The 18874-nt window shown below is 33.8% G+C and overlaps 1 protein-coding gene across 1 annotated transcript in view; it reads left to right on the top strand.

Moving 5' to 3' along the window:
- Nucleotides 1-18874, top strand: part of LOC117334068 (transient receptor potential cation channel subfamily M member 1-like) — a 38471-nt gene that overhangs the window by 12948 nt on the left and 6649 nt on the right. Inside the window, exons 7-20 of the mRNA XM_033893546.1 lie at nucleotides 730-844; nucleotides 2837-2993; nucleotides 3388-3598; nucleotides 3745-3955; nucleotides 4323-4358; nucleotides 5259-5288; nucleotides 5492-5567; nucleotides 5836-5958; nucleotides 7723-7822; nucleotides 7954-8197; nucleotides 11394-11498; nucleotides 11958-12125; nucleotides 16979-17230; nucleotides 17353-17545. Of these exons, the coding sequence (XP_033749437.1) occupies nucleotides 730-844; nucleotides 2837-2993; nucleotides 3388-3598; nucleotides 3745-3955; nucleotides 4323-4358; nucleotides 5259-5288; nucleotides 5492-5567; nucleotides 5836-5958; nucleotides 7723-7822; nucleotides 7954-8197; nucleotides 11394-11498; nucleotides 11958-12125; nucleotides 16979-17230; nucleotides 17353-17545 (2021 nt within the window). The remainder of the gene's footprint in view (nucleotides 1-729; nucleotides 845-2836; nucleotides 2994-3387; nucleotides 3599-3744; nucleotides 3956-4322; nucleotides 4359-5258; nucleotides 5289-5491; nucleotides 5568-5835; nucleotides 5959-7722; nucleotides 7823-7953; nucleotides 8198-11393; nucleotides 11499-11957; nucleotides 12126-16978; nucleotides 17231-17352; nucleotides 17546-18874) is intronic.

The following is an 18874-nucleotide window of genomic DNA, read 5'->3' as shown; positions in this document are numbered from 1 at the left end:
GCCGTATTATCATACTACAGTTTAGTAAAGTGGTTGGTTACTCACTGTATAGTAATCACTTTGTCCTTCCGTCCGGCCGCCACTTCGGGATAAATTTGTGTAAAAGATCCTTCACGAACTCATGGCAAATTACACCACAACACCTCAGTTTCTTTCTACATCTGATTAGATTATGGTATCCATCGGCCAATGTTAAAGGCGCCAATACATGTTTTTACATCATATCATCACTCAAAGTCATACGCCTACTTAGATATTAGATAGCATCAGTTAAAGGTATAAATCGAAGGTGTACACGATGATCTTCTGGGCAGATTTATTTTATTGAGTGGGGAATGGGGATATGCCTATGACAGCTATCACAATACCTTTATCTTATCAATATGGGACAAGTCTATGTCGATATGAGCCGCAGTCATTTTGCATTATTTTATTGATGAGGGAACGTGTGTTATTCTATGTGAGCCCTTGTTCACTTTGATTTATTTAATTGACGAGGGATGGAGTATATATCTATGAACCACACTTTCTTTGTTTTTATTTTATTTTATTTGCGAGGGGGTGGAGTAAATGTATATCTATATGAGCCACACTCACTTTGTTTTTGTTTTATTGATGAAGGGATCGGGTATATCTATGAGAGCCCTTGTTCACTGTGCTTTTAGTGTATTGATGCGGGTTGGAGTATATCCATGTCAGCTCCCGCATATTTTAATTTGATTTTGACAGGGAGGAAGGCGCCATAGAAACTCGTGCACCATTGCTGTTTGGAATATGTTTCTCGAAAGAAAACTTCGAATCGCTGGTTACAAATATAAAGACTATAGTGAAACATAAAAGCAAGGTAGGTCTGTCTGATATGCTGCTGGATTCATTGTTTCAAGATTGATTCTGTAGATTTTGTAATTTTATTTGTTTGACATACTACAGATTTTTTACATGCTATAATCACACAGTGCAACGCAAATGATAACTTACACTTGTACCCTTAGATGTAGGTACGTGTATATGTCTATAACAGTTTGTATACATGATGTTGGAAAGTTTTATGAGTACATTTAATGGTTAAAATTACATCAATACACTTAAATGAAAGGTATATCATTATTTCTAATGTAGGAAAGGTAAACCAGTATACTTTATGTAGTAGAAGTTATGCCAGTACACTTTATGTTGTAGAAGTTACACCAGTACATTAACGTAGTAGAAGTTATACCAGTACACTTTATGAAATAGAAGTTATACCAGTAAACTTTATGTAGTAGAAGTTATACCAGTACATTAACGTAGAAGTTATACCAGTACATTAACGTAGAAGTTATACCAGTACATTAACGTAGAAGTTATACCAATACATTAATGTAGTAGACTTCATACCAGTACAATTTATGTAGTAGAAGTTATACCAGTAAACTTTATGTAGTAGAAGTTATACCAGTACATTAATGTAGAAGTTATACCAGTACATTAACGTAGAAGTTACACCAGTACATTAACGTAGAAGTTATACCAGTACATTAACGTAGTAGACTTCATATCAGTATACTTTATGTAGTAGAAGTTATACCAGTACACTATATGTAGTAGAAGTTATACCAGTACAATTTATGTAGTAGAAGTTATACCAGTACACTTTATGAAGTAGAAGTTAAAGCAGTACATTAACGTAGAAATTATACCAGTACACTTTATGTAGTAGAAGTTATACCAGTACACTTTATGAAGTAGAAGTTATACCAGTACATTAACGTAGAAGTTATACCAGTACACTTTATGTAGTAGAAGCTATACCAGTACATTAATGTAGTAGAAGTTATACCAGTACACTTTATGTAGAAGTTATACCAGTACACTTTATGTAGTAGAAGTTATACCAGTACATTTATGTAGTAGAAGTTATATCAGTACATTAATGTAGTAGAAGTTATACCAGTACACTTTATGTAGTAGAAGTTATACCAGTACACTTTATGTAGTAGAAGTTATACCAGTAAACTTTATGTAGTAGAAGTTATACCAGTACACTTTATGTAGAAGATATACAAGTACACTTATGTCGGAAAGTTTTCTAAAGATATCTATTTTTTTTACCTTCGGACCAACAACACAGTGTATATACATGTAATACATTGTGATTATTATTAGATATATATTACATGCATGTAGTAACACAAATGACGAAGGAACACAATTTGATGACTCGTGCCCTGACCGGGCACTATTGATCCGAAGATTTAAATTGACTGTCGTAGTTGTACTTTGTTGAGTAAATATGTGTATAGTTCGCTATCATGTATGCATCAGCTACATGGATGTAATTAAGAATTTGACACTAGAATCATGTCATGTTGTAGGGAAGACCATCACTGTGGCATTGAAACGATCTCTTTTTAACATTGATGTGGTGCAGTAGAAATAGGAAAGAAAAAGAGAGAAATATTTTAGAACTACAAAACAATTTCGAAATATGTTTTGAATCGGACTCCACAAATTTATGCTTTACTCATGGATATCTAATGGAAAATTCTTTATTATATATTTATAAAAGTACATGCATTGGTTTGACTTCTGAAAATGTTAAAGCTGACTAGTCTACTGAATGCCCAGTTCAATGACAAGTTATTTGTGACTGTTTCACGAAAACTTGTTGGCACCGAATTCCTGACCTGCGAATGAAGGCAACCTGTCAATAATGACCGTTTTTCTGCCTCACCTCTGCGCTCTTTATAAATAGGTTTGATTGTATATGTACACAACACTTAGAAATGGTAAGAAAACATTTCAAACATTTAATTGCCTGTCCATATACTCGGGTGATTTTCTCGTTCTTCTCTAGGTCACTGAATTCAACATTTTGACTGATAGTGTGACGTCATTGAAGGACAAAGTAACCGAAAGCATCATTCGGGTCTGGGCCCTGGCTCATGTTAAAGGAGAAGATACGGCCGCCGACTTCGGGTACAATCCAACAAATCAAACTGCTGATGTCGATGGTAACTACTACATCTATTTTACAGTATCTATTGAAGCTATTCACATGTGTGTGTTTTGTACAGTCCTTCTTCCTTGTTAAACCTGTATAGGGGGCATAACTCTTTATGACAGATCAATGTCATTAATGTTGGAACCATGTTATGAGCTCCTGATGTACATGTATTAACTCTCCAATACTGTCATTAGGGGAAAATTGGTCTTTGTCACTAAATTGGGCATTTTGTTATTGTTTTGGAATACTTTAAGATATGATCACCATCTTTGCTGTCTAATCCAAAATTAAACACTGATATAAACATATACCGTTATGGTTAATGCCAATGAACGGTTTATCAAATGTTCTTGGCTTGCATCAATTAACAGGATTGTGTTAAAAGTACTGTTGATACTCAGATGTACCAGCAGCCGCCCAGTACAATTTACCCAAGCAACACAACGGTGTCCCTCGACGAACGAGTAAGATTGTGCCAATTTCTGATAAAGCTGTTCGTCCTAAATCAACGGAGAGCAACAGAAAAGTTACTAGCAACAAAGACATGAAGCCGTCACCAATTGCACGCTACATGCTCTACCAGATACTTCAGTCTCCACAACACTTGTTGGGGTAAGTGTGTGTGTGTGAGAGAGAGAGAGAGAGAGAGAGAGAGAGAGAGAGAGAGAGAGTTTGCGATTATTGATAAACGACTATGGAGTACAATCTCCATCATGTCGTTGGGGTTTTAAAGTGTAGGCCATCACGTGATGACTTACTTGCCTGAAACATGAAACTCTTTTATCATTGAAGCTTGGGAAAAGTCTCCTTGCATATGCACTCAAAGAAGACCTTGGCGATATAGTAGAGCTACTCATTGACAAGGGAATCAAACTTGAATGGGCGGATGCTGAACGACCAAGCAAAGAAACCCATCTAGATGAAGAAAGGAAGTCTCCGTATGAAGATGGAAAATCTCTGTATGAAGAGGTAAGGGTGCTAACAGTTATATACTGCTTCATTTAATAAATACATGTGCTAGCTAAAATGTATACATATCTACCGCTTTATAATATAGGGAAGCAGTTCATTAAATTTGTCTTAAGAGCAACTCAATTCATGACCCCTTGAAATCGACCAAATCAATATTCCATCCTTAAATAAACATAGTACATCAAATCATAGTCACACAGACAGGTATACATCACATGAAGATTGACATACTAGCTTTACAACTACTGAATCATGTATATGAATACTATTTTTGAAGTGCACAAATGAACACCAGTTGGCATATATGTATATTGATATTTGAATATTAAAACGTTCATTTCGAACCTCTTATTCTTGTATTTAGATGTATAGAGAACGAAAGAGGTGTCAGACAAACCAGGTAAAATATTCATTTTGATATGAAATAAATTTCTGAAAGGTTTATTTGTGTACAAAGTGTTTGTAACATAGATTAACGTTATTGTTATTTACGTACTATATTAAACATAATTGATATGCGTTTCATTTATTCGTCTAATAATTTACCTAGACGTCCAATAAATACACAAACGAATGCACTTATTGGATAGCTACGAATAACTTTTATATATCTGTAAAATATCGTGGATAATTTGTTTTTGTGGTGGTGTTAAAATCTTTCCTTTTTACATTTTAATCACTTAATCATTTAATCACTTAATTCTTTAAATAAGGCTATCACATTATTTGATATCCTTTCGTTTCAATTCTGAATGTTGATGCTCAAATACACTGTACATAGACTGTGTTGGAAACCTACCTTCACCGTTTGAAGATATTTTCCGGATGAGACTAAATTCTGATCAGGCATAAAGAGACTAAATTCAGATCAGGCATATTTTACAAATGAGACTAAATTCTGATCAGGCATATTTTACAAATGAGACTAAATTCTGATCAGGCATATTTTACAAATGAGACTAAATTCTGATCAGGCATATTGTATTTTTCTGCAAAAGAACGCTTATTATGCTACATGACAACAGGTACGAAAAATGTAAAATATTAATAAAAAAAGATTTGTTTTAAGTAAGATATACACCTCAAACCGACAATTTTGTAAATTATTAACAGTCCTCGGGGCTATGACCTTCAGATTATTAAATAAAAAAAGGATATACAGTTTCCCGCATAACCCATAAGACTATTGTAGTTCTATTTAACAAACTTTCCTAGTACATTATCCTTCATCATTTGTAGTGAAAAAAGTAGAATATGTATTGATTGAAAGAATCTCATCTATAGATCCATTATCTTGCAGGCAAGGGCGTGTATTGCGGATATCATAGAGGTACGTTGATTTTTAGCGGGATCAGAACAACTATAGACAGGATGGTTTAATAATCTTCGGAATTACTATCGTTGTAACTAACAAATAGGAATATTTCCAATTTTATTTGATAAAACAAACGTTATATCATTTCTGTATCAGTGCTTCATCCGTCTATTGGTGATATATCAAAACCTGCTGGTAATGTCTATATTATTTTACAGCTCCCAGAAGCACAAGGTTTACGTGAAAAGACAGGTGCATGGCAGATCGGCTGCAGCGTTATATCCTACACAATCGGTAAGTTTTCTCTTGATTTGATTTCGTTAACACCAAGGCAGACTCCAAGAAAACTAACTTAAGGACGCCATCTGACGGTAAAGTTTTTCTTGATTTGATTCATTATCTCTAATTGTATCATGAAATACAAGAGTACTTTTATATATTTCACACCACATGGTTACTGTATTTTTTACATAAAAGAAGGTCAAGTAAAAACTAATGGTAATTTCTCTCAACATTTACCTTTTTAAAACTTGCCCCTTTCTTAAGATTCCTTTTCGTTCAGGCACCGATGCAGAATCCAAGGAGACTAACATCATGACGCCATCTGATTTACTCTTGTGGGCAGTCTTGAACAACAATATGAAGATGGCGGAAATATTTTGGAAGCGTTCCCACGAGCCTATCCGTGATTATCTACACTAGCCTTTATGGGTTTAATTGTATATTCAATAAAACAAGTATAACATTGGAAGTTTGGGGAATGAGCACGATATACGTTGCCACAAACATAGAGATATTGTCCGTTGTTTATCTACTAATGTTCTATATCTGTATGTGATCGTTTGTAATTTACTGGTTGCTTGATAAAGGGGAAGGCTGCTTCGCAAATTCAACAATTTACTTGCCATTACTGTCGTTAGTGACCAATTATCTGTTTCAAGTAATACAGTTTAAGTACCTACACACTTGTATATTAGACCATACCGTCCTTTACTACTACTAGATCCTATGTATATATTGGATCCTAACAAACAGACATTCGGTGGATGGTAATATATTAATAAAGACAATTCAGACAAGTAAATTGTCTTATTTTCAAAACAATCTGACCCCTTATCAAGACATAAGTAAATTACAATCGATCACATACAGACATTGATTTGGAAAGCGTTTCGTAGGTTTAGTAGATGAACAACGAACATTATCGTTATGTCTGTGTTAACGATCCCTTCGGTTGTAAATTAATGCACCGAAGGCCTATGACGATCAATAAGAGCTCATCTTTGGAATCTCCTATGGTGAAAAGTCCAAAATTTCGGATGACTAACTTTTAAAATGTTACAGCTTATTTCAAAGGGGGAGAATTCAGAGATATAAACAATGAAAAGAAAATCATATGTCGGTGGCTTGTTTTTGAGCTATAGTTGATCGAAGGTTAGAATTTTACTGCTGTTTTGATCATACACATAACAAATCAGAGCAATATCTTAAAAGTGTATGTATGTATGTATGAATGTTCTTAGAATTTACAAATTCGTTTTAGATTGAGAAGTTGAATTGATCTAGCCAGTTATTTTTAATCAGAATAGCAATTTACCCCCTAAATTTTGAATAATAAAATACCCAATGTTTGCCTTTTTTGCTAGATTTAACGCTTAATATAAAAAGTTCTGATGACAAACTTTTAAAGATTATTTGCAGATCGAATGGTAAAATCATTTTCTTTCTTAAACTGATAGAACAATGTTGGATCAGTGCGCTTAAGTTTTGTCCTTAACTAATATTTGTTATTTCACAGTTTTTGGAATTTATTTTTAAGTGCTCCAGTTACGCTAAAGTGTGAAAATGATATGGAAAACATGTGTAATTTCCCACTTTGTTGTTTACAATTTTTATTGTACTGAACTTGACAAAGTAAGCGAAACAGCAAAAATGCATAAGAAGCATTCAAAATTGCCAACGCAATGATGGTTTAAGTGAAAACAGTTAAGTGTAAAAATGTGAAATTTTAGCCTTGCACAAAATGCAAGACACAGCAGTTTTCAAAATGACCGCCAAATTGACCATTTTTAAAATCTCCTAAATACAAATCTACTTACATAAGAACGCTGAAATTTTGACACATTTTTCAGATTCAGTCTCTTTGTCATACATAAAAAAAATCGAACTGAGACTTCAATGTGACTTAAACATCAGATGAGCAGATCCTTAAGTGGTGTTCAGATGGATAGGTAACAGATTGCTCATTTCGTCACACAAAACTGGGGACAGAGGGTAGCAAGGTTTGGTTTTGTTTTGTTTAACGTCCTATTAACAGCCAGGGTCATTTAAGGAACGTAAATGCAATAAAAATTAAGTATTTCAGATATATTTACATAGATACATAGAAAAGTTTCGTCCAATAAATATTTGACTGGCATCATTTTCATCGATTTCTAAATCCTTTTAGTTACAGCTCTCATTGCGTGTACCATACTAAGGAAGATGTCAAGGAAAGCACATCATTTAAAGGAAAGGGAAATGGAAGACAAAATGCTGTTACACTCACGGTAACTAATTAAACTATAAACACACGCAGTCAATTCCCTGCATTTATTTGAAATAGTAGAGTGAAACATCTTTATCAATGGCCAGTTAATGCCTATGTTCAAAATGATATTTGTATATTTTTCATCATCAGGGTGTTTCGACAGAGAGCCATCGATGTCACTCAAAGGTTGTACGAAACTAACGACCAAGAAGCTATATTTACATTAGAACTAGAAAACAAGACGCCTGTATGGGGTATTCGGGAGAACGCCCTTGAATTTTCCCAAGCACACAACATTTACGATTTTGTGGCCCACCATGTTCCTCAAAGAAGCTTTGACAAAATATTTTATGGCGGGGACTTCTTTCATGATAATGATTTACAAAACCCTAAGGCGAGTTCATGTTTTATTACAATTTTTACAATTATATGTGTATATAATGTGGTGTTTCTAAAAAATGGCAAATAAAACTTCAATAACCAAATATGTATTTCCTTTAAAATACGGTAAATGTTATCACATCTTTGACTGAAATAACATGGCTTTCCTTTTTAAAGGGTAATGGCAAATTTAAAACTGCTATGTTATCATTTAGAAGCCGGAGAATTCTCCCACTTCACAAAACCCTGAGGTAAGTATGTGTTTTCACATTTTTTTTCCCAATATACTTTGAAATGCGAATCATCATGTGCTTTTTTCTACAAACAGCAAATAAAGCTTTAATTCAAAATATACATTTCCATTTAAACAAGGTACATGTGGACACATTTCTGAGAGATAAAAATTGTTGTCCTTTAAATGTAATTACAAATGGTAACTACATAGTTATCACATGATGTTATTTTCATACAAAACGATGAAATTGTGTCAAAATTGTAAAATAGAACAAATAAAAACTTTATACACTCATATGTCACATGAAAGTAATATCGACAACATTTCATTATGCTTACTTATTATCAATCGAGTTTTGGAAAGCAGACTGATTTATTAGTCTTAGATAATCAAAAGTCTTGCTATAATTTCTTTAAAGTAACATTGAATGGCCTTTTTCTCTTAGGTAGTAGACCCAAGAAAAACTGCCTGGCCATTGGTAATTTCGTTAAGCAAATAACTCCTGTATTATGATATGCTTAAAAATGGAAAGATAAATGAACACTGTATTTGGTATACTCATTATGATTTACAATGTAGTACATAAAGGCTTCACATTTGATTAAACTAAAATAAATAAAATGGTTCCGGATTTTCCGAAATTGTCTTTACATAGGAAATTAAGTTTCACCTGCAGTGAAAAATGTTGTCTCACAGTTTAGGTAGGATTTCAGAAAAAACTTATTGCACAACATATGTAAAAACAAGATTACTGTTGTCTTTGGGATATATTTTTAATTTTTAATAGGTTTCAGAAAACAAATGGTGCAGAAAATCGTATCATTTTGGTTCAAATATGAAATTTTGCAATTATTAAGGTTTTTTGAAATAGTTACCATGGTATTCACAAGTCTGAAAACATAGAAAAAATAAGTTTACTTATGCTTCAGAGTTGTATTAAGACTGCAAATGTTGTATAGATTACAAACGTATATACTGTGTTTTAGGTAATATATATAGGGTTAATTAGATATGTTTATATATCTAAATCATGTGCCTTATTTTTTAGAATGGGACATATATACTGTTCACTGCTACCTTAAGATAGTGCTGGGACTATAATCTGTATATGATTCTTTTAGAAATGTGAACATATAAGTAAAATACAACCTCACATGTTATCTTAGAAGGCAATATTCTCGCTTGTTAATCATGTTATACCTAAAGTACAATGCTTGATGACACATTATAAAAAGGACACAAATTATTGTCGGTTAAATTATATTCTACCACAATACCCTGTGCTATTCAACTCTCAGACCATCAGTTAATCATTACAGCTGTTGATTAACAATCTGTTTATACCACACGTGGTATAAACTCTGTACGCATTTCGATTGGCTAACACGGTGAACTTTGACCCAAGCTGCAATTGTTATTGACGTCATCAATAATCTAATGACGTCACATCACCGGGTCCCGGACGTCACCGGTACACTTTATTTGCATACGCGAAATTATACTTGGCCACGTTTCCTTTTGATTCAAGCCGATATTATTGTGGTAGAAATAGGTCACACGACTCGAAATTGTTGGATATGGAATTTATTTCACACTCGTAAGTTATTTTTCAAAAGTTCCAAAAACACTCGCTAAAGCTCGTGTCTTTTGTAACTTTTAAAAAATAACTTACTCGTGTGAAATAAATTCCATATCCAACAACCACTCGTTGTGTAACCTCTATTTATATGTTAAGCTAGTGTGATCAAATTACCAATAATTTTACTGTTAATGATCACGTATTGAAAAACAGGGTTAGAATACCTTAAAATTACATATACAAATCATTGAAAGCTCGCAAAAAGTTTGGTCTGGTCTAGGGATTATCGGGTTATTTTTTAGAACTAATGCTTGACGTCAAATCGTTCTTAAGTTTCGTGAATATAATGGAAGGTGCTTCAAACATCAGCTAACTTTAATCAAAAGTCATTGATAGTATCCTGTTCGGAAGCAGCTCTGATTTGTCAGTTGTCGTATTGACAACATAAATGCTCTTCATTTTCTATCAATAATAGTATATTTGCTCAGACTGGTTTCTCTAATCTTAAGGATTACGTACGCCCTACGAAGATGGAATGGATTCAATAATAATTTACATAACATTTACATGCAAAAAATAAAAATAAATTATATCTAAAAATCAATAGTTTGACTTCACCTTAAAGGGCTGCTATTCTATAAAAGATAGTCATTACTATAATAGATATCCACAGACTGCTTCCCTAAAAGGTCAACATGTCAATTTATTTGTTAAAACCATGAATATCAAAGTTCATGTCAAGGCCGAGGCCTTTATATTAGATTCTGCGAGGTCGGTATAACACCATAATATCCGAATAAAAGGGCATTAATTTTATATTAGATACGAAACTAGTTTGCAAAAGGCTGGACTTTCGTTATTTGTATATTTATCTAGATTACAAGAAATTTACCCTAGCATGCTTTAGCCAATGAAAACTAAGGGAACTCTGAGATTACATATTATGTCGATTTATGGAGCGAAGATGACAATTATCGACCAATTCCGGAGGCAGAGGTAGATAATCGTTATCTGACCTTCATAAATCATCATATAGATCGATACAAAGTGTGATAACTGTTTTATTACAGTTCTGTATCAAAACCAAGGCATAGAATACTTAAGAGTTGATCCCGTGCCATCTAAATCACACCTTATTCTATGATATTGAATTCAGCGTCATCAAACCCGTTTCTTTAATATTACATCTTTCTTAGCGGAAATGTGTCTGTCAAATCAGAAACTACACATCACAGAATACTCGCACGAGTATGCAATACGATATCTTATCATTGCCGAAGAGTGCAATTCGGTGATAATTGGTGTAAAACGTGTGATCAGATGTTAACCTATCAGCATCTGATACAAAACCGAAAATGTAATAAAATGATAAATCTTACTGTTGATTTACAATAGCCTTCTAAGAAGATGAGGACCTGCTGGAAGTTTCGGTTTTATGATGTCTTAACCTTTTTCAAGGCTTTGGTCGCTTCTCCGATTTCGAAATTCGCTATCCACTATGTAAGTATTCCTTACGAAATATCGTATTTCCCTTCGTTGACAATCTTTTAAATGAAATGCATAACACATTTCTATTTGACTACATAATTTGTTCCATTTTGTCTCGTATCAGCTTAGCGATAATGGAAATAATGTATAAAGAACTTACACAAGTCAACGAGTAGCAGTTTGGTTTGGTATCTTTTTCACTTTTTCAAAGCTACCAAGCTTTTGCGGAAGCCTTTGAGCAATAACTAACAAGAGCGAGAAATAAATACCATATCCAACAAACAGGAGTCTCGTGAGTTTGTTGGCATATTCAATTACGACGTAGTGATATTATCATATATAACAAGTCACTGATTAAAACTCAAAAACTAGTTTTATATAAACAGTTTATTGTCTTCAATTTATTAAAGCAGGAAGAAGTATATCCAGTCTTGTTGAGTACTGAATCGTGTAATGTTAATTTTTTTTCAGATTTTCTTTAGCTTATTCCTGGTATGCCTAAGTGCATTTGTCATGACGAACATCACGTCTGAAAAATGGCCCATAAACGAAAAAACAGTTTATGAGTATTGCTCGTACGTTTGGCTGTTTGCTGACATATTGGAAGAATACGTGCCACCAGCCGTCTACATGTTAATGGTAAGCTCTTTATACCAATACTAAGATCGAAAAACGTTTGAAATATACATCGAGGAGTTTAACCACACTCTCAGGAGGTAATATTTGCCTCGCTAACTTTAAAAGATTATGGCATCTACTCTGCGTTTCCCTATGCAAATGGCCTGAAAGGTGTTTTTCTTTTCTTCAAAATGACATAATAACAAATGCAATAGCTTGTATGTGCTATAGATAGCCTCCTTAGTGCTACGTTTACAAATAGGAATGAAAGTCCAAACATGTAGATACGGAAGAATTACGGGCCCTTTTATGCCAAAAAGAAAATGAAATGTATGGCTTTGGGGGAAATGATACAATATCAATTCTTCATTTTTCTTTTTAGAAAACTATACATAAACATGCTGATAATAACATGTTAGATAACATATATGCAGCAAGAAGTTACAACTTTGAATACATTAGGAACAGGAGATAAAAATGTAATGGATTTTGGGTAAGAAAATGCTCTTTTTACATTAAATAAAATTTTCTGAAAGTCAAAAATACATCCTTTTGCATTTCTTTAGTAAGTATGTTATGAAAAAACATCTCCAAACAGTTTTAAATGAATTGCCCAAAAATGAGAGTTTTGTGCAAAATAATTAAAATTGATTGAAAATAATGCTATGCAAGAAAAACAAGCATAGAGGAAAATCTGTTTTGCATTGAAATATTGTAAAGGGAACTGAAATAAAAATAATTCTTGGTTTCATTAATACACAGGCACTAACACCTACACTAATAACCAACTAACATTAAATTTCCGCTTTCAAAATGGCTGCCATGTTCTCTTATAACCACAGATATGAAATTTTCTTACAATTGCTGAATCAGCTTTCCGACAAGAATTATATTAATGTTGATTTACACTTTAAACTACCTAATCTGGAATCGAATATGGCTTCCTCGTCTAGAATCTGATTGACAATATGTCAGTGTTGGTCTATATTGTAGTTCTAATTGCGCAAGTTGACCATACCTAATACATGGAATATGACGCTTGGTAGTAAATTCTACATTACTTGAGGTTTGTCGTAAATATTTTGACTTTTCAATGCAAAGGCTTATTGGTTTCCAAATGCATGTAGTATCGTAAATGGTTTATGGTACTGGCTACGTGGGCACATACCCTTATTGTTCTCTGTCCAGTAGGGCATTGGCTATAATAGTCCTTTATGGCGGTAGCCGAGTGGTTAAGGTGTCCCGACACTTTATCACTAGCCCTCCACCTCTGGGTTGCGAGTTCGAATCCTACGTGAGGCAGCTGCCAGGTACTGACCGTAGGCCGGTGGTTTTTCTCCGGGTACTCCGGCTTTCCTCCACCTCTAAACCTGGAACGTCCTTAAGAAAAAAAAAACTGCTTAAAACATCAAGCAATTAATCGTGGTGGGAAGTCTTATGTTTTTAGCATATTTCTTGTTTTATCTCCTTAAGGCAACTTCACAACCCGCATCTACACACATATCTCGCATTTTGAGAACGGTACTGTATTAGGTGTTTAATGTATATGTCTGATACGGTTTTGTAAATAGGATAGAAGCGTTTTAATACAATATTTCAAATCAGGGACATAAGCTATTTGCTTGAAGAAAATGTAAAAGTAATGTCAAAAGAATAATGAGATTAAGGCATAATTACAAGATTCGTTTAGTCACTATCGGTCATGTGATATATGGTATTTAACGCCCTAATTATAATTAACAGCGATGGCCATTTACGGATGTTGCCTACACATGTTGGCATTACTTGAATGCGTGGTACTAGTTGTTTTATTCATGTATCAGGAACTTCACATGTGTGCATTAAGGTTTTGAGTTGATATATGGTGGTCTGTCATGTCCACTATCGTTTAAGAAGTCATTGGGGTAGCACACATCGAAGCCAAAAATCAACACTTTGCACAAAGGATAAATCTTTTGATTTTTGGGCAGGATTAGGGTAAGTTATAAAGCTTTCTGTTCGCTAAATATTTTTGAATGAGCTAAATATTGAAGACATTCAAATATGTCATTTGACGTATTTTTCACAAAATGCTTAAACAATAAACATTATCGGCTGTGTTCTTACTGACTAAGTATTTTGGTATTAAGTTTATGGTTCAAAATTTCCTATTGCTCTTGAATAATGAATATTTAATGAATATTAATTTTTCAATAAGCAGAGTGCCTGCTATAGATCCCCGGGTTACTCCCTGGAGTTATTCCAACAAGTCACACATTTAGTGCCAATATTAGCCAACAACAGGTCAACATAACCTCTACTCGGACCGGAGGACTCCAGCTTCCCGACCAGTAGGTTATGAGGTAGGCCATGGAAAGCCTTGGGCAGTTCCATCTGTATGGCAGCAATATACTTCGTGGATGTCCATAGCCTTTCACCAGTCCTCAACATGTCGCAACAGGGTTGATTGACATCCAATTCCTGGTCGAAAGACTGCAAGGGTGAACATTATTGGTAAAAATCCCGGTCAGTGGAACATAAACCTTTCTTTCAAAAATCTTTGAAATGAAGGGTAAACAAATCTCTGGCTGGTAGTTTTGGGAACTACATGAGCTTTCTTTAATCGGCTAGGGAACACTGATGCACCAAAACAGTAATTTATCATGTCGCTCATAGGTGCACTGATGTCTTTAATAGGTGTTTGTTCCCTTATACCGGATACATTTTCTCATCATAAAACTCTTGTACAAATATCAGATTCAACATTTACATAGAAATAGTTAAAACATTACTGGCCTCCGTCTGGTGACTGATAATTGTCTCGTTTTCCTTTGAAATGACATTATTATACACGGAGATGCCTTTACTATGTTTTCGATATATTTCCCAATGTGAGGCCGTAAGACGAAGAGGACGGATTCTTTCCTCGCGAGGTATTATAGTAGTTACTAATTCAGAGTTTACAGATAGATATTCTGTCTTTTTCCTTGAACCTGACAAGGTGCTTTTCAAATCGAGTTTTGAATATTGTGTATTTTGCCCCGGGAAGAATTCTTGATGTTAGTATGCCATTGTTGTATAAATTAGTCATGCGAAGTCTTTTTCAGCTAATCTTTAGGCAGCTCTTGCTAACATTGCCTGTTTTTTTTTTATCAGCGCTTAGTCCCCTGCCATTCGATAGCTTTTTAATACATGAAATCCATGCAGATACTGTGCGTGTATGCTTAACTATCTGTAGGCAATGTATCAATGTTAAACTCTCAGCAGATGATGTTTTAATGTTAAACTATCAGCAGCTGATGTTTCAATGATAACTATCTTCAGATGATGTATGTCAATAACTATCAGCAGATGACGTATGTAAATGATAACTCAGTAGATGACGTATGTAAATGATAATTATCAGTAGATGATGTATGGCAATGATTACTATCAGTAGATTATGTATGTAAATGATAACTCTCAGTAGATTATGTATGTAAATGATAACTCAGTAGATGACGTATGTCAATGATAATTATCAGTAGATGACGTATGTAAATAATAACTCTCAGTAGATGACGTATGTAAATGATAACTATCAGTTGATTATGTATGTAAATGATAACTCAGTAGATGACGTATGTCAATGATAATTATCAGTAGATGACGTATGTAAATCATAACTCTCAGTAGATGATGTATGTAAATGATAACTATCAGTAGATTATGTATGTAAATGATAACTCAGTAGATGACGTATGTCAATGATAACTGTATGTAAAGGATTACTCAGTAGATGATGTATGGCAATGATAGCTATCAGTAGATGACGTATGGCAATGATAACTATCAGTAGATGATGTATGGCAATGATAACTATCAGCAGATGACGTATGTAAATGATAACTATCAGAAGATGACGTATGTAAATAATAACTATCAGTAGATGATGTATGGCAATGATAACTATCAGTAGATTATGTATGTAAATGATAACTCAGTAGATTATTTATGTAAATGATAACTCTCAGTAGATTATGTATGTAAATGATAACTCAGTAGATGACGTATGTCAATGATAATTATCAGTAGATGACGTATGTAAATAATAACTATCAGTAGATGAGGTATGTAAATGATAACTATCAGTAGATTATGTATGTAAATGATAACTATCAGTAGATTATGTATGGCAATGATTACTATCAGTAGATGATGTATGGCAATGATAACTCTCAGTAGATGATGTATGTAAAGGATTACTCAGTAGATGATGTATGGCAATGATTACTATCAGTAGATGATGTATGTATATGATAACTCAGTAGATGATGTATGGCAATGATTACTATCAGTAGATGATGTATGTATATGATAACTCAGTAGATGATGTATGTAAATGATAACTATCAGTAGATGACGTATGGCAATGATTACTATCAGTAGATGATGTATGGCAATGATTACTATCAGTAGATGATGTATGTATATGATAACTCAGTAGATGATGTATGTAAATGATAACTATCAGTAGATGACGTATGGCAATGATTACTATCAGTAGATGACGTATGGCAATGATTACTATCAGTAGATGATGTATGGCAATGATTACTATCAGTAGATGACGTATGGCAATGCTTACTATCAGTAGATGATGTATGGCAATGATTACTATCAGTAGATGACGTATGTAAATGATAACTCTCAGTAGATTATGTGTGCCGATGTTAAAATATCAGGTATTAGTTAAAGATGCGTGAAGGTGAAGCAACTTTGCTTTGTTGTTATCAGCAATAGTTACATTCGCCACAATGGAGACTATGTTAACTATCAGTAGATAGGTTGTATATGTTGATCTATCAGTTGACGATTTGCGAATATAAAAAAACAAATTTGGTTCGATTTATCAGGAACACTTTCATTCGTCACAATGGAAACGAAGAGCTTGGAACCACATGAACAATTTCTGGAACGCAATGGACTTCTTATCCTACGTCGTGCTGGTAACCGGGATATTTGTGCGATTCCTCTACGAAACTACAGATTTCGGAATATCCAGACGTTTTTTCACCATTGGCCTATTTCTGATGTACATGCGGTTTCTCCATGTTTTACTTATTAGAAGGAAAATTGGCCCAACAATTATCATGTTAAAGGAGGGGGTAAGTTTTTTTCTAATATCTGTACATATTTAACGTCAGTATCAGAGCTTATGATACATACACGATCAAATAATCGAGGGGAACTATGGCTCAGTTTCAGATCGAGTATTTTTTTTTTCCAGCTGAAAGAGTTGATGCGATTTTTTGTGATCATGGCTGTATTTATCATCAGTGCTGGGGTGTTCTACCATGCCAATCTGTATCCGAACCACTACGACATGTTCTCGACTTTTGGTGTTCGGTATTGGAGCGTTTGGAAAGTCATATACCTCCCATACTGGTCGGTATATGGCGAGTTCAAAGATGAAATCGAAGGTGTGTACAAATTGTTAGCGGTAAACCTTAGCGTTCATGTAATTCCTGCTTTAAAACATATTTCGCTTTGTTACATACTAGTATTATCCTTTACAGGATAGTGCTAAACTGGCGCCTATATCTCCATACATTAGATACTTTTCTAAATGAATGTAAAAATAATTTAAGTTTAATGCTCCCGTTTTCACATTTTTTTGTATGGGATATTGTGTCTTATGAATAATGTGTCGATGAATGGAGAACTGCAATGAAGCGGTTTATGAAAAGAGTACACCCCAATTTTTTGTGTTATTGCTCAATAACGTAAAAAATATTACAGTTAACCCTTATAATTTAATTAACAACGATAAGAAACATTTTAATTAAGTTTAACATGTTTATTTTGCTCCAGATATTTAAAAACACATCGATAAATACAAAATCCCGCGAACAACGATTACTCCGTTTTTTTAACATAACATAATTTGATAACATAATTTTTTGAGCCAATGAAAATGCTTGTTACAAGCAAAATTAAATTATACTGATTTCTTTAAAATTTGGAAGGTGTTTAATCAAGATAGCAACCTGTGTTTAATAAGTTGGAGACTAACTACTGATTGTATTTTTCAAATTGTAAGAAAAATTAAACATTGCTTGGATAGTAAAAGGTGAGGGTTATTCAATATGTCGTGCAGTGTAAGTTGAAGCAATGTATGCTAGTATTTAAAAACGATATGACATTCGACGTTATTATATATTCCCGTCTCTCTTGTATTTATTTTGCCCCATACGTACAGTGTTTGAGAGAATTAATGAATAATATGTATTTCCTTCACGTTTGTGTGGGTTGAGATGTTTTGATATATTTTGACCCAAAATTTTACCTATACTTCATGTTCGATTATAATGTTGTCTATTCGAAAAATAGTACTTTCCTGTTGTATTTTGTTACCTACTGTCATTGCTTGGAAGTTGTCTTTAAATGAGTTAAGTGCTGTCTGTTTTTAGTGATATTTTAACTGAATCAACTGCGTGGTTTACTGTTTGTGTTGTCATCAGAGTAGGTATACAGGCTGTAGTGTTGCATGAATTTGAATATGTCTTTGATGAATATATTGAAGAGAATACGGCCCAAAATTGAGTTTTGTTGAAGTTCCCGTGATTCACCGGTGTTTATTTCTAATTTCACATTTCGTTGTGAGATGGTTTGACAATAGCAGTACAGGCCGAATAAAATAAGCCACAATTATCTGGTTTTGGAATGGGGAGATTTGTGCGGCAATCGGTATGCATTCGACATATTTGTTTTGCCAAGTGCCATTTCAAATCAGAGTTAGGTTTAACGCC

Source organism: Pecten maximus, chromosome 1 (assembly GCF_902652985.1).
Source record: "Pecten maximus chromosome 1, xPecMax1.1, whole genome shotgun sequence".
NCBI classification, from domain to species: domain Eukaryota; kingdom Metazoa; phylum Mollusca; class Bivalvia; order Pectinida; family Pectinidae; genus Pecten; species Pecten maximus.
Note: the sequence above shows the minus strand (reverse complement) of the source record. Positions and strands in the feature narration are given on the sequence as shown.